This window comes from Heptranchias perlo, chromosome 9, assembly GCF_035084215.1.
Source record: "Heptranchias perlo isolate sHepPer1 chromosome 9, sHepPer1.hap1, whole genome shotgun sequence".
Classification (NCBI taxonomy): Eukaryota; Metazoa; Chordata; class Chondrichthyes; order Hexanchiformes; family Hexanchidae; genus Heptranchias; species Heptranchias perlo.
The window spans coordinates 26703452-26719544 of NC_090333.1; the positions used below are offsets into that span (position 1 = coordinate 26703452).

The following is a 16093-nucleotide window of genomic DNA, read 5'->3' on the forward strand; positions in this document are numbered from 1 at the left end:
AGCAAAGGCCACAACATCCCAGCTGTATGCTGAAGACCTGTACTCCAGAACTAGCCGTGCCTCTAGCCAAGCTGTTCCAGTACAGCTACAACACTGGCATCTACCCACCAATGTGGAAAATTGCCCAGGTATGTCCTGTCCACAGAAAGCAGGACAAATCCAACTCAACCGATTACTGCTACAACAATCTACTCTCAACCATCAGTACAATGATGGAAGGAATCATCAACAGTGCTATCAAGCAGCACTTACTCCCCAATAACCCGCTCACCGTAGCTCAGTTTGGGTTCCGCCAGGACCACTTGGCTTCACTCGACCTCATTACAGCCTTAGTCCAAACATGGACACAAGAACTGAATTCCAGAGGTGAGGTGAGAGAGACTGCCCTTGAGATCAAGGCAGTATTCGACCAAGTATGGCACCAAGAAGCCCTAGTAAAACTGAAGTCAATGGGGATCAGGGGGAAAACAGCCAGTGGCTGGAGTCATACCTAGCACAAAGGAAAATTACTGTGATTGTTAGAGGCCAATTATCTCAGCCCCAGGGCATCACTGCAGGAATTCCTGAAGGCAGTGTCCTAGGTCCAACTATCTTTAGCTGCTTCATCAAAGACTTTCCCTCCATCATAAGGTCAGAAGTGGGGCTGTTCGCTGATGAATGCACAGCTCCATTTGCAATTCCTCAGGTAATGAAGCAGTCCATGCCCACATGCAGCAAGACCTGGACAACATCCAGGCTTGGATTGATAAATGCCAAGTAACATTCATGTCACACAAGTGCCAGGCAATGACCATCTCCAACAAGAGATAGCCTAACCACCAATGGGATTAACATTGCCGAGTCCCGCGCCATCAACATCCTGGGGGTCACCACTGACCAGAAACTGAACTGGACCAACCACATAAATGCCATAGCTACTAGAGGAGGTCAGAGACTGGGTATTTTGTGGCATGTGGTTCACTTCCTGACTCCCCAAATCATCTTCACCACCTACAAGGCACAAGTCAGGAGTGTGATGGAATACTCTCCATTACTTGGATGAGTGCAGCTGCAACAAACTCAAGAAGCTCAACATTATCCAAGACAAAGCAATCACTTGATCGACACCTCATCCACCAGCTTAAACATCCACTTCCTCCACCAATGGTGTACCGTGGCTGCAGTGTGTACTATCTACAGGATGCACTGCAGCAACTCGCCAAGGCTTCTTCAGCAGCACTGCCAAACCTATGACCTCCACCACCTAGAAGGACAAGAGCAGCAAGTGCATGGGAACATCATCACCTCCAAGTTCCCCTCCAAGTCACACAACATTCTGATTTGGATATATCGTTGCTGGGTCAAAATCCTGGAACTCCCTACATAATTGCATTGTGGGAGTACATTCACCACATGAACTGCAGCAGTTCAAGAAGAAGTCCCACTACCACCTTCTCAAGAGCAACTAGGGATGGGCAATAAATACTGCCCTTGCCAGCAACACCCATATCCCGTGGGTGAAAAAAGATAAGCGCATATAAACATACTGCTAATTTTAAAGAAGTACTGATATGGACATGCCCTATTTAAAAAGTATTGTGTGGTAAGACACGCACTGCACTGGCATCACATGAATAAGAGCCCTCTAATTCTACTGCTAATTCAAAATATTTTCAAATATTGTTTCCACCAATCTTTTCACACAATATATAAAATATACACACACAATATTGTACCAGTTACAGTGTATTATGGGCATTTCACAGTTGTGAAATAAACCCAGTATTACACCATTATCTCTTTGTTAAAGAATGTTCAGTGGCAAAAAGTACGTACAGTATGTTGATACATTCTTCAGTCGCTTCGATAATTACCCCTTTTCCACTCCCATCACAATCCTCAAAAGTAAACATTTCTTTCAGTCCTCAAAAGCTCAGCAATTTTCAACTCCAATCTACTCAATATTACCTTAATAATGTCTGAGGAACGTTGGTTTTCACAAATGGAATCGCTCCTTGTCTCTTCAGCACCTGAACTATTACACTGTCTTCATCTGCAGGTTTGTTTGTGAATTTCCTAAGTCCACAAGTTGAATCGTAGCCCTATATTAAAATAATTTTAGAACTTTTTATTATAGTTGTTGTCATTGGGTTATGTGATGTTCTGACTGGCTTGTTGATCCTTGAGTAAAATTTAATATGTCTTGTCTTGCAGGGAACAATTGAGCTCTGGGCAAAATTACATCTCAGATGGCTGATAGTAAACATGAATTTTTTTCAATCAGAAACATGAAGTACATTTTTCAAGTATCAGCAATTAACTTTTAATTTGGCACAATGGGTGGAGCATTCTTGTCCTCTCATATTTGCAATATGTGAAGATCAGCTGAAGGACCTTGTAGGGTATGCATTCTGGGACACTTTGTTACAAGCATTAATCTTTGCAATCTCAGATGTCTTTTTAACAGATACAAAGCATTCACATAATCTGGTACAGCTAGTTTTTCCTATTTACAACTTTGATGTAACCTGAACTGAGCCTGCAAAAGTTGCAACACAACCTTTAATGACCTTTGGTCCTTGCAAAGATAACCTAACAAAGCTTGAGAACCTTTATCTCAGAAAAGACGTCGCCTTATCATGATTTTAAGCACTAGGAAATGGAAAAAAGTAAAGCACCTAATCGGGAATCCGATTTTGTCAAACTAATTAAAATCAGCCAATTATAGTATAGTTTCTGTCCATCTGAATGATTTCTTTGAAAAAGATTCTTGTAATTAAATTAATCAATTTGGTTGGTCTTTAATTGCCATATTCCTTAAGTGGGATTTTCTTTGAGATTTTTTAGGATACTGAAGGTCATATTTTCAAGCTCCCTCACAGAGCCTTTGTTTGTTTTCAAAATTCAACTTACTTTTATTTAGTAAAAAAAAATGAAAATCATGTTAGGATGGGGAAAGATACTCTGCCTGTCTGTCTCTCTCTCTAGCGGTCTCTCTCACAGGTGTCAGCAATTAAGAATGATTACATTTTCTGACTTTAAACAAACAACCACCATTCCATATCTTAGAAGCCCCACTTGGTGCTCACCAACTCCTAGACCACATTCCCAGTGCTGCCTATGATACCAGAACTGCCTTAGTAGTCCCATACTCTGAAACTTCCCTCAATGGGGGTCCAGATCCCAGTCTCTCTCTCCCAGTGATCCCAGATCCAAACCCAATGATCCCATAACCTCCCTCACCAATGTTCCTGGAATCATGGGATGCTCTCAAAATAATGTCAGATTCTGAGAACTCATCCCAGTACTGCTGGATCCTGGGCACCCTTTCCAGTGCTGTAAGCCCCCAGGGCCACTCCCAATGCTGATAAGTCTGTGTCATTAACTTGCATGATGATGTGCTGCTGTTTGCAAACAAGCTGCACAGAAAATGATGTCCTTTCCAGTTGACATAAGACTACCTTGATGAAGGGAGTACATATGGCCATATTCATGCCATCTATGTCCCTTTGGACCTTGGGAATTCCTACCACTTGACAAAATTGTAGTGCTCTGGCATGTTAGCACCAGTTATCCATGGGGAAGCTGATGAAATTGATAGGTCTAGCATCAGTGACTTGCTTGATGCATCGATGCACAGCTGTGTGGCTTATGTTACAGATATCCCCAATGGCAACCTGGAATGACCCAGCAGCATAGAAGTTAACATCAATCATGACCTTAACAGCCACTGGCAGTGCAATGCATACAGTGAGCATGGACAGCAGGTCTGCATGCAGCATGTGACATGATTCTATGACAGCTTCCTTGGCGAAGATAACCATCCATTGGCACTGCTCCTCAGTCAAATGCAGGTAAATGTGCCTCTGCCTGTATGCTCTCATGTGAAGGTACTGGTGGCTGCACGCAATGTGCCTGTGGTGCAGCCGAGCTAGCTTGGCCTCCCTCAGTTACTCCTTCTGTTCTTCCAAGAGGTATAGTTAGAGGGCTATCCCTAATAGGAAACCCACTGTTCCTGTTTTAGAAAAAGTAGGGAGGCTTATATGTAGCTCCTCAGCAAATGACACAAAGCCAAAGGCAAAGCAGGTAGGAACAACAAAATAAAACAATAATGTTTAACAGCAACAATACTTTGTGAGCATGTCCCTTCAAATTTACTTCCATCTTCCAACTAGATATGAATGACAGATCCTAATCCAATTTCCAGTGTATATGTGTTAAGGAAAGGGGGGAGGCATTGTCTGATATCCTTCAACTAATATAGGGCACATATTAGACATTTTAATGCATTATTTCCTACATATTGTGCAGGAATTAGCATTCCTGTTATTTAGTTTACATTAGAATCAGCTGAAAGTAATCCCTTAGTTGTGTAATGTAGAGAGTCATTGTACATCTCAAAAAATTTGTTGGGCAGAACTGACATGCAGTTTATTATCCTATCATTAATCTATTAACCAAGCGCCTTCGAATTTTTTTCTTATGACAATTTTATTTTCCTCTTTTCTCTGACCGGCAAACTAAAATTAAAACAGAAAGTACTGGAAATAGACTGCCAGTCCACCAGCATCTGAAAGGAGAAAAACAAAGTTAAAATTTCAAGTAGAATCCTTCATTATAATTGTAAAGAGAAGGTACGTAGACTCATCAGGGGGATTTTAACTAGGAGCAGGTGTTGGAGAGGCAAGGGGCAGGCCGAGCATAAACCCCCTCCCATGATGCCAGGCTACACCCATGCATGATGGTGCTCCGAGGTGTCTTCTTCAGGGGCCTTTTGCTGCTGAGGAGGACCTAGGAGAAAGATAAAAGGGTCAAGAGTTAGAATTGCACTGAGAATCTGGACATCAGCAGGTGGCAATCTTGAAAATGCAGCTTGAAGTTGTGAAGCTTGCTGAATATTTGCTGAGGTGAATGAAGGGTTACAAGTAATATGCAAACACCCTGCTCAGGTAAGCTGCCAGCCTCACCTTCCCCATTGCTCATGGCTCTGCCTGGACCATTAATCTCCAGGGCTTCTTGCTCTACTTGGGTGGAGGCTATAATGTTGGGGACTCCTTTCCCCTCTCCCTGACATTATGCATTGTCCTTTCCTGCAGAAAGAGAGGGTGAGGGTTAGTGAGTAGCTATTGAAAAGGTAAGTGGAGATGTGTAGGGCTTGTGCATATAGTGCATGTGTTGAGAAATGGAGAAGAAGCAAGATGGAATGAGGATGGGGAGGCGATGAATGTAAAGCCAAAGTGTGTGGGATGCAAAGCAAGAAAGGAGTGCTGGAAGGAATTGGTGGTTATGCAAGTGCAAGGATGTAAGAAGAGAGTAGTGTTAGTGTGTGGTATGAAGAGAGCAAAGGAAGAGGTGAATGTTTGGTTATGAGAAAGAGAGACGTTGCAGTGTGCCCTTGTGATTGTACGCTGAAGGATGTGATGGAAGGGAGGGAATTGTTGAGAGTGGTGGGGGAGAGGTAAAATGTGATTTGGCAGGTGTTGTTGAGAGAGCTGGAGAGTTGAAAAGCTGTACTCACCCTTGCTTCTTTTGAGCCTCTTCTGACACTGAAGCCAGGTCCTGTGGGTGATGCTGGTGGCAATGATCCTATCAGCCACCTCTGTCCAGGCCTGTACAAGTATGGCCCCGGGGATATCCTGGCAGGTGCTGGGTGAACAGTATCTCCCTCCTTGCCCGCCCTCCTCCACCAGGACCTCGAGAGAAGTATCAGTAAAACTGGGGGCAGTCCTCCAACTCATCACTGGTGCCATAATTGTTTCCAACCTTGTTCAAATGAAATTCAAAGCAGGGAATGTAACCTTGCAGGAAGAGGCGCATTCCCCCTTTAAAGAGGCTTCGGTGGTCCACCAGAAATTGCACACATTATGTGGATGGGCCAGCCGATTCCTGACATGATCAGCTGGGCAGCCCGTCAATCATATTGAAATGAGGCCAGGGAGTTAAAATCAACCAGGCCTCATGCCTACAACCTCATGGGGCTTTCCGCTCGGTCCTGCCTGCCCGATTCGCAACCCATGTTAAAATAGTGGCTTAAGTGTTAGAGTTTGCATTGTAGTGCTGTGCTGTGTGCTAGTATGTCCATAACTAGGTTAGCTAATGCAACTAGCCACGAGCCAATTTGTGTTGGACTCACCTTTGCGTTGCTTCATAAAACCGAGTCCATATTAAAAAAGACAAAGAAATCTTGTTACAAAAAAACAGTAGTATTATACCTATTGGAAAGTGGGAACAAGTAACAGCACAACAGAATTCCTTCATTTCTGTGCAGTTTTCTAGTGGATGATTCCTTTGGTTCTGTTTGTTAGGAATCACAAGATAAGAGCGATATTGGCTTTCCTACTAATGGCAGAGCAGTCTTTCTTATGTACTGGAATATATGGTAGAAAATTAGGTCAACGACCTTATCCAAAATATATTCAATGAAATGATAGATAGTTTCCCCCAATGCTTCAGTGAGCTGCTGCATCATACAGATTAGGAAGGTTGCAGGTTCGATCCCTGGTCTGCTCTAAGTTAACTGACTTCGATCCCTGGTCTGCGCTAAGTTAACTAACTTAGGATGGCAGTAGGAATGTTACATTTGGCCTCAGCACCCCTAGGTTATGGAAGGGGAAACAAGCTAGGGTTCCTGCTCCTGCGCACTATTCAACAGTCGCTGCTGGAAGTCCACGTATAAGGATGTTGGGTGGGGACAGGATTAGGTTTGGCTGTAATAGGGTTGTATAACCTGTTAATATTCACTGTCAAGACTCATCCATAAACAATGACAACTTGTACAAGATGCCAGAAAGTGACTGGAGCCTGTGAAATGATATCCTGGCAAGGAGTCAATGCCTTCAGGAGGGAAGGGAAAAAATTGGTGAGGAAAGAAAAAGAAATAATGACTGCTTCCTTAAATAACAAATTGGATTGACATAAATATGGGACCTTTGCTCTTTTCAATACTTTTAAAAGTCTTTCTGGCTTTTTAAGCACCGTAACTAACAAAACATATACACAAACCTGATCAAATTCCAAAGAACTTACAACATTCAATATTAACGCACTTTCCACAAAAACCTGTACCTTATAGTTAATGTTTTCCTTGATGCTGACGGGGATACCATACAATAGTCCTTTTGTTTTACCTTCAATTTCTAAAAGTTGTGCTTCGCATTCAGGAAAGAATTCTGTGATGCAGTTGAATTTTCTTGCAGCTTCCAAAGCCTTCAAAAGAAGTGATATAGAAATACAGCATGACCACAGTGATTGTAAATGAGGATTATAAATACATTTTAACAAATTCACACATTTCCTGAATAAAACTTTACTGACCAAAACATAATTTCAGTGCCTCACTAGATAACAAAAGTTTTTTTTTTAACCCTATCCTTATTACATTCCCAAAGTCTATGGAGCTGATTTTCATGTTTACAACAGATCGGGCGGGTGGTGGGCAGGGCATCCTTTTCACCCGCCTGATGATGTTGGCGCACTTGCCACCCCTCTTTGCTGCTTCTTCCTCTCAGCATGACACAGTATCCTAAACTGCCTCACATATCTTCACAACCCTTCCACAGGCCACACACTAATCCACTCCCACTCTTTTTGCAGGACAAATTGGCACAAAATAGAACGGAGAGTACAACAGCAGGACAGGTGCAGTCATGTTTCAAACTCTCACTCAAATGGAGGTCAGTGCTATTGGCATCATTGGCAGAGGCAGGACATGCAGCATTGGAGATAATGAGGCTGGAGCCCATGTGGAGCAGCGTTTTTAGGCATTACACGCACGCACTGCATTGCACGGCCACTCATCTGCTACTGCTTACACTTGCCATTACGTGATAAGCCTTGTCCCTCTGACCCTTTTCTAGGACCTTAAAGCAGCATGGGTCCTACAGCTGCGCAGGCAGAAGGGGTCAGCCTTTCCAAGCATCAGTACAGAGATCAGCACTCCAAGTGATATGGATAGTGAGTTAGAGGGTCTGAACTGGATGATTCACTCAGCACAAGTGAGCAGGAGCAGGTACAAGTGGAATGGACAACCCAGGAAATGGCCTGCTGGAGGGCAAGCTCAGGTAATAGTTCTGCTGAGAGGACACAGATGCAGATTTTGGGGACCCAGCCTTAAAAAGAAAAATGTTTTAAGCACTCCAGCAATTGCTCAGTGTATTGGACAGCATGCAGGGAGCTACCAACACGTCAGAAATGGTGGAAGAGTCCACTATCAATTTATGTGGCGCTCTTATGCATGGTATCAACACTCTGCAGTCAACCGTGGAGTGTGTGGTCACCTCAGTGGACATTGCATCCGGGCACTCCTTGCAGGAGTCTGCAACATCCATAGTAGTATCTGTCAGGGATGTTATTACTGGAGCCATGCAGGCTCTGGGTTTCACCATCTCCTCCACCTTGGACAGTCTGAGAGAATAAATTCATATGGGGCTTCAGTTGAATCACGGATGTTCGACAATCTGCTCTCCCACAGATCAGTGTTGGTGCTGCGCTGCAGGCCAATAGCATGGGCAGTCATGTAATGGAAATGGAACATGTTGCCCTCTCTCAGGATGATAGCTAGGATGTGGATGTGCTATCTCCTCAACTAATGCCCACTCTTGTGCCAGAAATGCAGCTGGGCCAGACTGTCCCGGCAGCCGCCGAGATGCTGCAGTCTGTAGACAGTCCTTCTCAACTTGAGCTCCTAGAGGTTGCTGACCACAAGCATCTCAAGAGCCCTCATCTGAGCCACAGCAGATTTCCACCTCCTACCCTAAAGCCACTGGGCAAGCACATCGCAGGAGTAGTAGCGTAGGTAAGACATCACTTAAAAAGGCACTATGTGCTCATACCTGGGTAACAATTAGTTTGTGGACATTTTTGTAAGCCAGTTCAGTGACAAACCTTTTTGGGAAATCTTTGCCTGCTAACATTTACTGTCTACATTACACATGAAGCATGAGAAGGACTGCTGGTGCCTGTGTAACTATATTCCCAGTAACCCCTTCAGGAGGGAAAAGGGAAAAATTTGGGGGGATGGGGAGGAGGAATACAGCCTGTGATCTATAGTGAGACGTGGCTTTTCTCTTACTTTCTCCAGATAAGCATGCAGCACGTAGCACGGTGATACATTCTCTTCGGTTATCAATTTACAGAGATCACGAAGCGACAGAAAGAGAACGGATTGAATTTTTACATTACAGGCATCCTAGGGGGAAGAAAAAATTGTCTCGGTTAATATGTAAACAGAATTGTGGATAGTCAGGGATTAAGTGATTGGGCTCCTGTAACATAGAGATTCAGGAACAAAATATGTCATAAGAGCAGAAAGTGCAATAAAGAACAAAAAATTAATATAAGATGAACAAATGTAAAGGGAAGATGGAAGTCTTAGATCTGTTTTATTACAAATGCTAATACTTAAGCTCTCTTTATTACTCTGATTTTTCTTTTACAAATGATAATTCTTGTAATTCTATTTACAACTGCAATTTGAGGTAGGTATGAATTGAAAGCTGTCAACATTTTGTTAAAGCTCTACCATACATACACCATTTTTCAATGACTCCATCAAAACTATGAATTCTGCATACTAAATTAGTATTTCACCAATCTCTAGAGTAAGTTTCATGCCAGAACTATTTTAGAGCCAACACAGTAAAAACAAATTGAACAATGTCCCTCCCATTTTCTGGTCATTGTATGTATTTCATACCCACTGTCTGCCTACAGTCAGAAGAAACAAGAACTAAAAAAAAATCCAAATAGTACCTGCACATGTGCCTGTTAGAGCACCAACAAGCTGAGCTATCAGTGGGCTAATCACAGGTTAATGTCCACATTTCCTCAAAATATAAATATCTGATTTCCTGTGTGCAGCAAAGAGAGGCATGACGAAGAGGCCAAGCATTTTACAAAGGAAAGAGAGGGAGAAAAAATCAGACAGTGATTCATTCCAGGACACTGTACTCCTCCAAATGGATGGGTCAAGAGCTATAGCTATAAAGGGTTATAACAGCCCCTTGGGTGATTCAACCTCCAATCTTTCCTCCCTTCCTCTAGTCCCTACACTTTGCTGTGCCTCCCCATGACAATGACAGCGACTCATAACTCACTGTGAGGGGAATTGCAGGCATGACACCCCCCCCCCCCAAATGGCACAGGCAAGAAAGTAGGAGGGCAGGTGCCATCGAGGTTTTTACAAAACTTCACCTTCGCTTCTTTCTCATTCTGCTGAATCCCACATAACCTGTCAGCCAATTATTTTATGAAACTCCTCATGTCATTCCTTCTACTAAAATTAATGTGAACTTTGCTGCTCAGTAACTCAATCCAACCTTCCATGATCTTTCCTGCACTATATGTACCTGAACGGGAATCAGAGGAAGTAGAACCAGCTACTTTGCATGTGGCTATGCTGGCACTTCAAAGCATGATCCATCATCCATTTTGTTCCTCGCAAGCACCAGCCCAGAGACTAATTGTACAGGTACATTAGTGTGGTGGTTATAGTACTGTATTAGCAACCTAGACACTGTGAAACTGAATTCAATAAATCTGGTAATTTGTGGACTAGACCAGATAAAAATGACCATGTAAGCTGCCAGAGTGTCATAAAAACCCAACTGGTTCACTAATGTCCTTCAGGGAAGAGAACCTGCCACCCATATCCAGTCTGCCCTACATTTGACTACAAATCTACATTATATGATTGACTCTTAATGCCCTCTGAAATGGCCTATTTATATATATTTATAGAAAGGGCAGATGACCCCTCTTCCATTTGGTTAATTGAGTGTTTTGTTTGGGAAAGGCTGGGTTAAACATGGTTTTATAGAATACGGATAAAGACAGGAAAACATTTAAAGCTATACACGAAAACACAAAAGATTTTGCAGAAGACCAGCCAGAAGCCGCGAGCCCTAGCTCTTACCATCTCTTTAATCCGATTCATAACCCTTTTCATGTTCCTCAAAGCTTCTTCCCTCCTCAAACGAACTTTTGATATCACTTGATGATGTTTCCTGGTCTCCAGCCATCTCATCAGCTTCAAAGACAGGACAGTGCAGATTACAATGGTAGAGATGATCTACAGGGAAATAAAATTAGTCTGAAGCTAGGACATCATAGCAAGGACAATGGTTAATACTCTATGACTTTTGAACATGCAACTATGCTCCATTGCTGAATATCCAATAACACAACACTTCAGTAATAATAAAATCGCTAGACTGGATAGGACTATCCTCAAACCTGGCAGAGAACCACTTGGTGGAAATCATTGGAACACTTTTAGAATATTACTGTAAACCTTTTTTGACTAATACTTACATTTTTAGCTTTTTCCTCCCTCTCTTTAGGTTTCCCTACACCATTCCCAGCCAAGAGGATGAGCAAGTGACAATAACAAGTGCTTAGCCAGGTACAATTGCCGATTTAAAAAAAATATTTGTTCATGGGATATGGGCGTCGCTGGCGAGGCCGGCATTTATTGCCCATTCCTAATTGCCCTTGAGAAGGTGGTGATGAGCCGCCTTCTTGAACCGCTGCAGTCCATGTGGTGACGGTTCTCCCACAGTGCTGTTAGGGAGTTCCAGGATTTTGACCCAGCGACGATGAAGGAACGGCGATATATTTCCAAGTCAGGATGGTGTGTGATTTGGAGAGGAAAGTGCAGGTGGTGTTGTTCCCATGTGCCTGCTGCTCTTGTCCTTCTAGGTGGTAGAGGTCGCGGGTTTGGGAGGTGCTGTCGAAGAAGCCTTGGCGAGTTGCTGCAGTGCATCCTGTGGATGGTACACACTGCAGCCACAGTGCGCTGTTGGTGAAGGGAGTGAATGTTTAGGGTGGTGGAAGGGGTGCCAATCAAGCGGGCTGCTTTGTCCTGGATGGTGTCGAGCTTTAAAATTATTAACAATTAGATTATTAACAATTTAAAGTTAATTATGTTTAATATGTTAATTTATAACATATAACAGATATAATTAAAAAATTAAATTAATAAACTTGGCACAACAACGATATTGTACTTTTTTTCCCATTGGTCCAAATCACATGTTCTAACAGTAATTTCTAAACTTTACTACTAAAGATTATTGAATGTAAACACTGACACCTTCTGTATTACTACATATATGATTAATTTGATTAAATTCACATCTCACTCCAATTCATTAATATAAATATTAACAATATGAACTTCTTCATAAATGATAGCTTGACTCAGTCATGGCACTTTCATCTCAGAAAGTTGGGGTTCAAGTTCCACTCCAGGACTTGAGCACATAATCTAGGTGTGCACTTCAGTGTGGTATTGAGGGAGTGGTGCATTGTCAGAAGTACCGTCTTTTGGATGAGACACTAAGCAGAGACCCCACATTTCAGGTGGACATAAAAGGTCAAACGGCACTATTCAAAGAAGAGCGAGAGTTCTTCCAGTGTCCTAGCCAACATTTATCTTTCAACCAACACCATCAAAACCAGATTAACTGACCATTTTACTCATTTTCCATCTGTGAGATGTTGCTGTGCACAATATGGCTGCTGTATTTGTTCCTATAGCAACAGTGACTACACTTTAAAAAGTAACTGCTGTGAGGCATCTTAGGATGTCTTGAGGACGTGAAAGTTACTATATAAATTCAAGTTTTTTCTTTGTTCTTTACAGGAATAATTCCCCCAAATAAGTTGATTAATTAGTTGCATCCTTGTCAAGGACAATTAACTTACGACTTGTGTTGCTGCTATTTTGTTCCCACCTGCTTCAATTGTCCAGCTATTTTCATTGGTTGTTTGTATTAAATGTATCCTTTTATTCACTTTCATATATTTCTGATTTTTATTGTATTAAATATAAAAGTGTTATATTTTTCTTTTCAGTTTCAGAGCTCACCTCTATCTTGACAGTTTTACAATTCTTAATTTTTCAAGAATCTTGCTCTCCACTTCTTTTGATCTTCTATTACTTGTCCTGTGGTTGCTCTTTTACCTCGCCTCCTTTTCTTACAAATTTTGTCCTTATCTCTATCTTCTAGATTTGGCTCGCAGCATTTCTACTAGTTCTAACTTTTCTTCCTCCCTTAAGTTCTCTTTTTACAGTGGCATTATTTCAACTGCCTAAACTGCCACTTTCTCATCATTTTATACCTTTTGATTGCATTCTAGAACTTGCCAGTTTCAAATGCCAGTGTTCCAGACTTTCAACTGACTGGCTTTTTAAGCAACAGCTGACTTGTGCTCTACATGCATAACATGGCAGCAGCATGTACGCTAACTGTTGGGGCAGGTGAATTGCTTTCACGCTACTCCTCACTCCCATTGCAAGGAAGCAGGTAGGTTGTGTTCAGCTGCCATTCCTTCTTCCTATTGAAATGTTAATGATGCCCGAGGCCCAATTCCGGGCCACCCACTCACTTGCACAATGCCGAGTCTGGGCCTGAAGTCGGGCCTAGATGGATTTATACTCCTGGTTAACAACAATGAATCATTCTCCTCTGAATACACTACGCATGAAAACTACTACTCGACATTCCTGTTTCACTGTTATCTCAGTAGTGAAATCTATACACACACGTCTTTAATATGTTCTTGTGACTACTTTGATTTTAATATCACGAGATACCACGTGGCCTTGCAACATCTAGGTTGGGTGCATTCCTGGAGGTTTCATCACATGACCTCCCGCCTCGAACCATCCCACCCCCACACTCCCGCTATTGGCCCGTCCTCTGGGCGCACTGCCTTCCCACGCCAATTGTTACCCAATTGGATCAATCTTGACTATTAGTGAAACAGCCCTTTTTCCCCATTGCCAATAATTTTACAATAAATTAAAACATTCAAAGAAAATGAAAAAAAAATATTTTTAACGCCCCTATGATTTTTCTCCCTCGTTGCTTGTAAGCAGGGTCCTGGAGATTAATCTTCAATTCCTGGAGACTTGAGGACAATCCTGGACGGTTGGCAACCCTAGCTGTATCCTGTACTGTAAAACAGTAACAGTGAGGAATAATTTTTAGAGATTAGTTCTATCTGGGAAACATACACTCAAGCCTCATTATACTTTCATTCTCTGTACAGTTTTGACATGGCTTGGAGGTTTCCCCTTGAAATTTCTGACTGCTGCTGAAAGCAGGACATCTTGGAACAAGAGCACAGAGAGAAAAAGGAGAGGGTTCTCACCAGGTACATGATCATCTTGCTAATGAGGCAGGTCTAATTTTTAAAATAGTTAATATATCCTAATCCAAAAGCCTTTCCAATTTATTAATTTCCCTTTGAGATGGTTTCTCCCACCCTGTTGTTTTTAACAACGTGCATCAGGCCCTACTGTTCCAGTAAGCATGTAAAAGAAGTTTCATTTTTATTTTTAGGTGGTCTAGCTGTATCAATACCTTGTATATTACTGGTACATGACATTACCAAATTGTTTGGTTGTAACATCAGGAAAACTTAAAAATGTATAAAACTTTCAAAAAAATAATGCAGCTCCATTAATGAGCTCACCCTGGCTGATGAAGTAACAAAAGCTCATCAGTGCTCGGTAATTATAAGCTGTACAGTTTATTTGGTTAAATTCCAGCAATGCTTGGGGTGGTCCCTAAACCTCTATCATTGTGCACATACCTGGACTTGTGTAAGTGGGGTATGTCCTTACAAAGGATGGGGGTGCACTTCATATCAGGCAAACAGAGGCTTACATTTTCCACCATTTTCAGGCAGATTCAAGGCAACCTGAAGAGGAAACTGGCTTGGGGAGGAGTTGCATTAAATCCATAACCTTATAAACGACTGTCAGGAATTTCCTCCCAAAGTGCAGTACTGAGGATGCTGCACTGTCAAAGGTGATAACTTTGACGTTAAACTGAGGCCCTGTCTGCTGTCTTAGGTGGACGGGAAAGAGCTCATGGCACTATTCCAAGAAGAGCAGGGGAGTTCTCTCAGTTTCCTGACTAACGTTTATCCCTCAACCACAATCTGACAATCTGGTCATTTAACTCATTGCTATTTGTAGGAGCTTGCTGGATGCAAATTGGCTGCTGCATTTCCCTACATTACAACAGTAATTACAATTGAAAAGTACTTCACCTGCTATGAAGCGCTTTGGGATATCGTAGAAGGCGCCATATAAATGCAAGTTCTTTCTTTCTAATCAGATTGTACATTTCACTGCTGCTCTGTTACAATAATGCAGCAACTATACTTCAAAAGTATTTAATTGCCTATAAAGTGCTTTGGGAGGTCCTGAGGTCGTGAAAGGTACTATGTGAATACAAGTTCCCTTTCCCTCTTGAAGCAAAATACTACCTGCTACACACAAATGTTATTTAAATCCTCCATTGAGGTCCAACATTCAATTTCCTTAACTTGCTGTTTTATCATGAGGTAGAGAGTGTAAAGCCAAGAGGTAATGATGAGCCTATATAAAGCCTTAATAAGAGCTCAATTAAGACTACTGTGTGCAATATTGCGATTCACACTATCGATACGATGTTGAGGCTTTAGAGAGGATATAACACATACAAATATGAAGATGTGAAAAATTCATAGTATGGTTACAGCATGGAAGGAGGACATTCGGCCCATCGAGCCTATGCTGGCTCTTTGTAAGAGCAATCCAGTTAGTCCCATTCCCCCGCTCCCGTAGCCCTGCAATTTTTTTCCCTTCGAGTATTTATCCAATTCCTTTTTGAAAGCCACAGTTGAATCTGCCTCCACCACCCTTTCAGGCAGCGCATTCTAGATTATAACTACTCGCTGAGTAAAAAGTTTTTCCTCATGTCGCCGTTGGTCCTTTTGCCAATCACTTTAAATCTGTGTCCTCTGGTTCTTGACCTTTCTGCCAATGGGAACAGTTTCTCTATGTTAAATTTCATCTGTCACATGTCCGCCCATTCCACAGCCTGTCTATGTCCTCTTGAAGTCTATCACTATCCTCCTCACTGTTTCCTACACTTCCAAGTTTTGTGTCATCTGCAAATTTTGAAATTGGGGATTTTTTCATTGGAACAACATAAGTTACAGGGTGATATGATAGAATGTTTTAAATTCTGAAAGGATTGGACAGCGTAGATAGAAGCAGTCTTCTCCAGTGGTTGATGGGTTAAGAACGAGGGGTCATAGATATAAGATTAAATGC

The 16093-nt window shown here is 42.1% G+C and overlaps 1 protein-coding gene across 1 annotated transcript in view; it reads right to left on the reverse strand.

Annotated features, from left to right (window-relative positions):
- The window catches only part of LOC137324888 (vitamin D3 hydroxylase-associated protein-like), a 64429-nt gene that overhangs the window by 46927 nt on the left and 1409 nt on the right, over window positions 1-16093 (reverse strand). Inside the window, exons 2-5 of the mRNA XM_067989581.1 lie at window positions 10892-11047; window positions 9050-9166; window positions 7045-7185; window positions 1948-2081 (exon numbers count right to left, since the gene is read on the reverse strand). Coding sequence (XP_067845682.1) covers window positions 1948-2081; window positions 7045-7185; window positions 9050-9166; window positions 10892-11047 — 548 coding nt within the window. The remainder of the gene's footprint in view (window positions 1-1947; window positions 2082-7044; window positions 7186-9049; window positions 9167-10891; window positions 11048-16093) is intronic.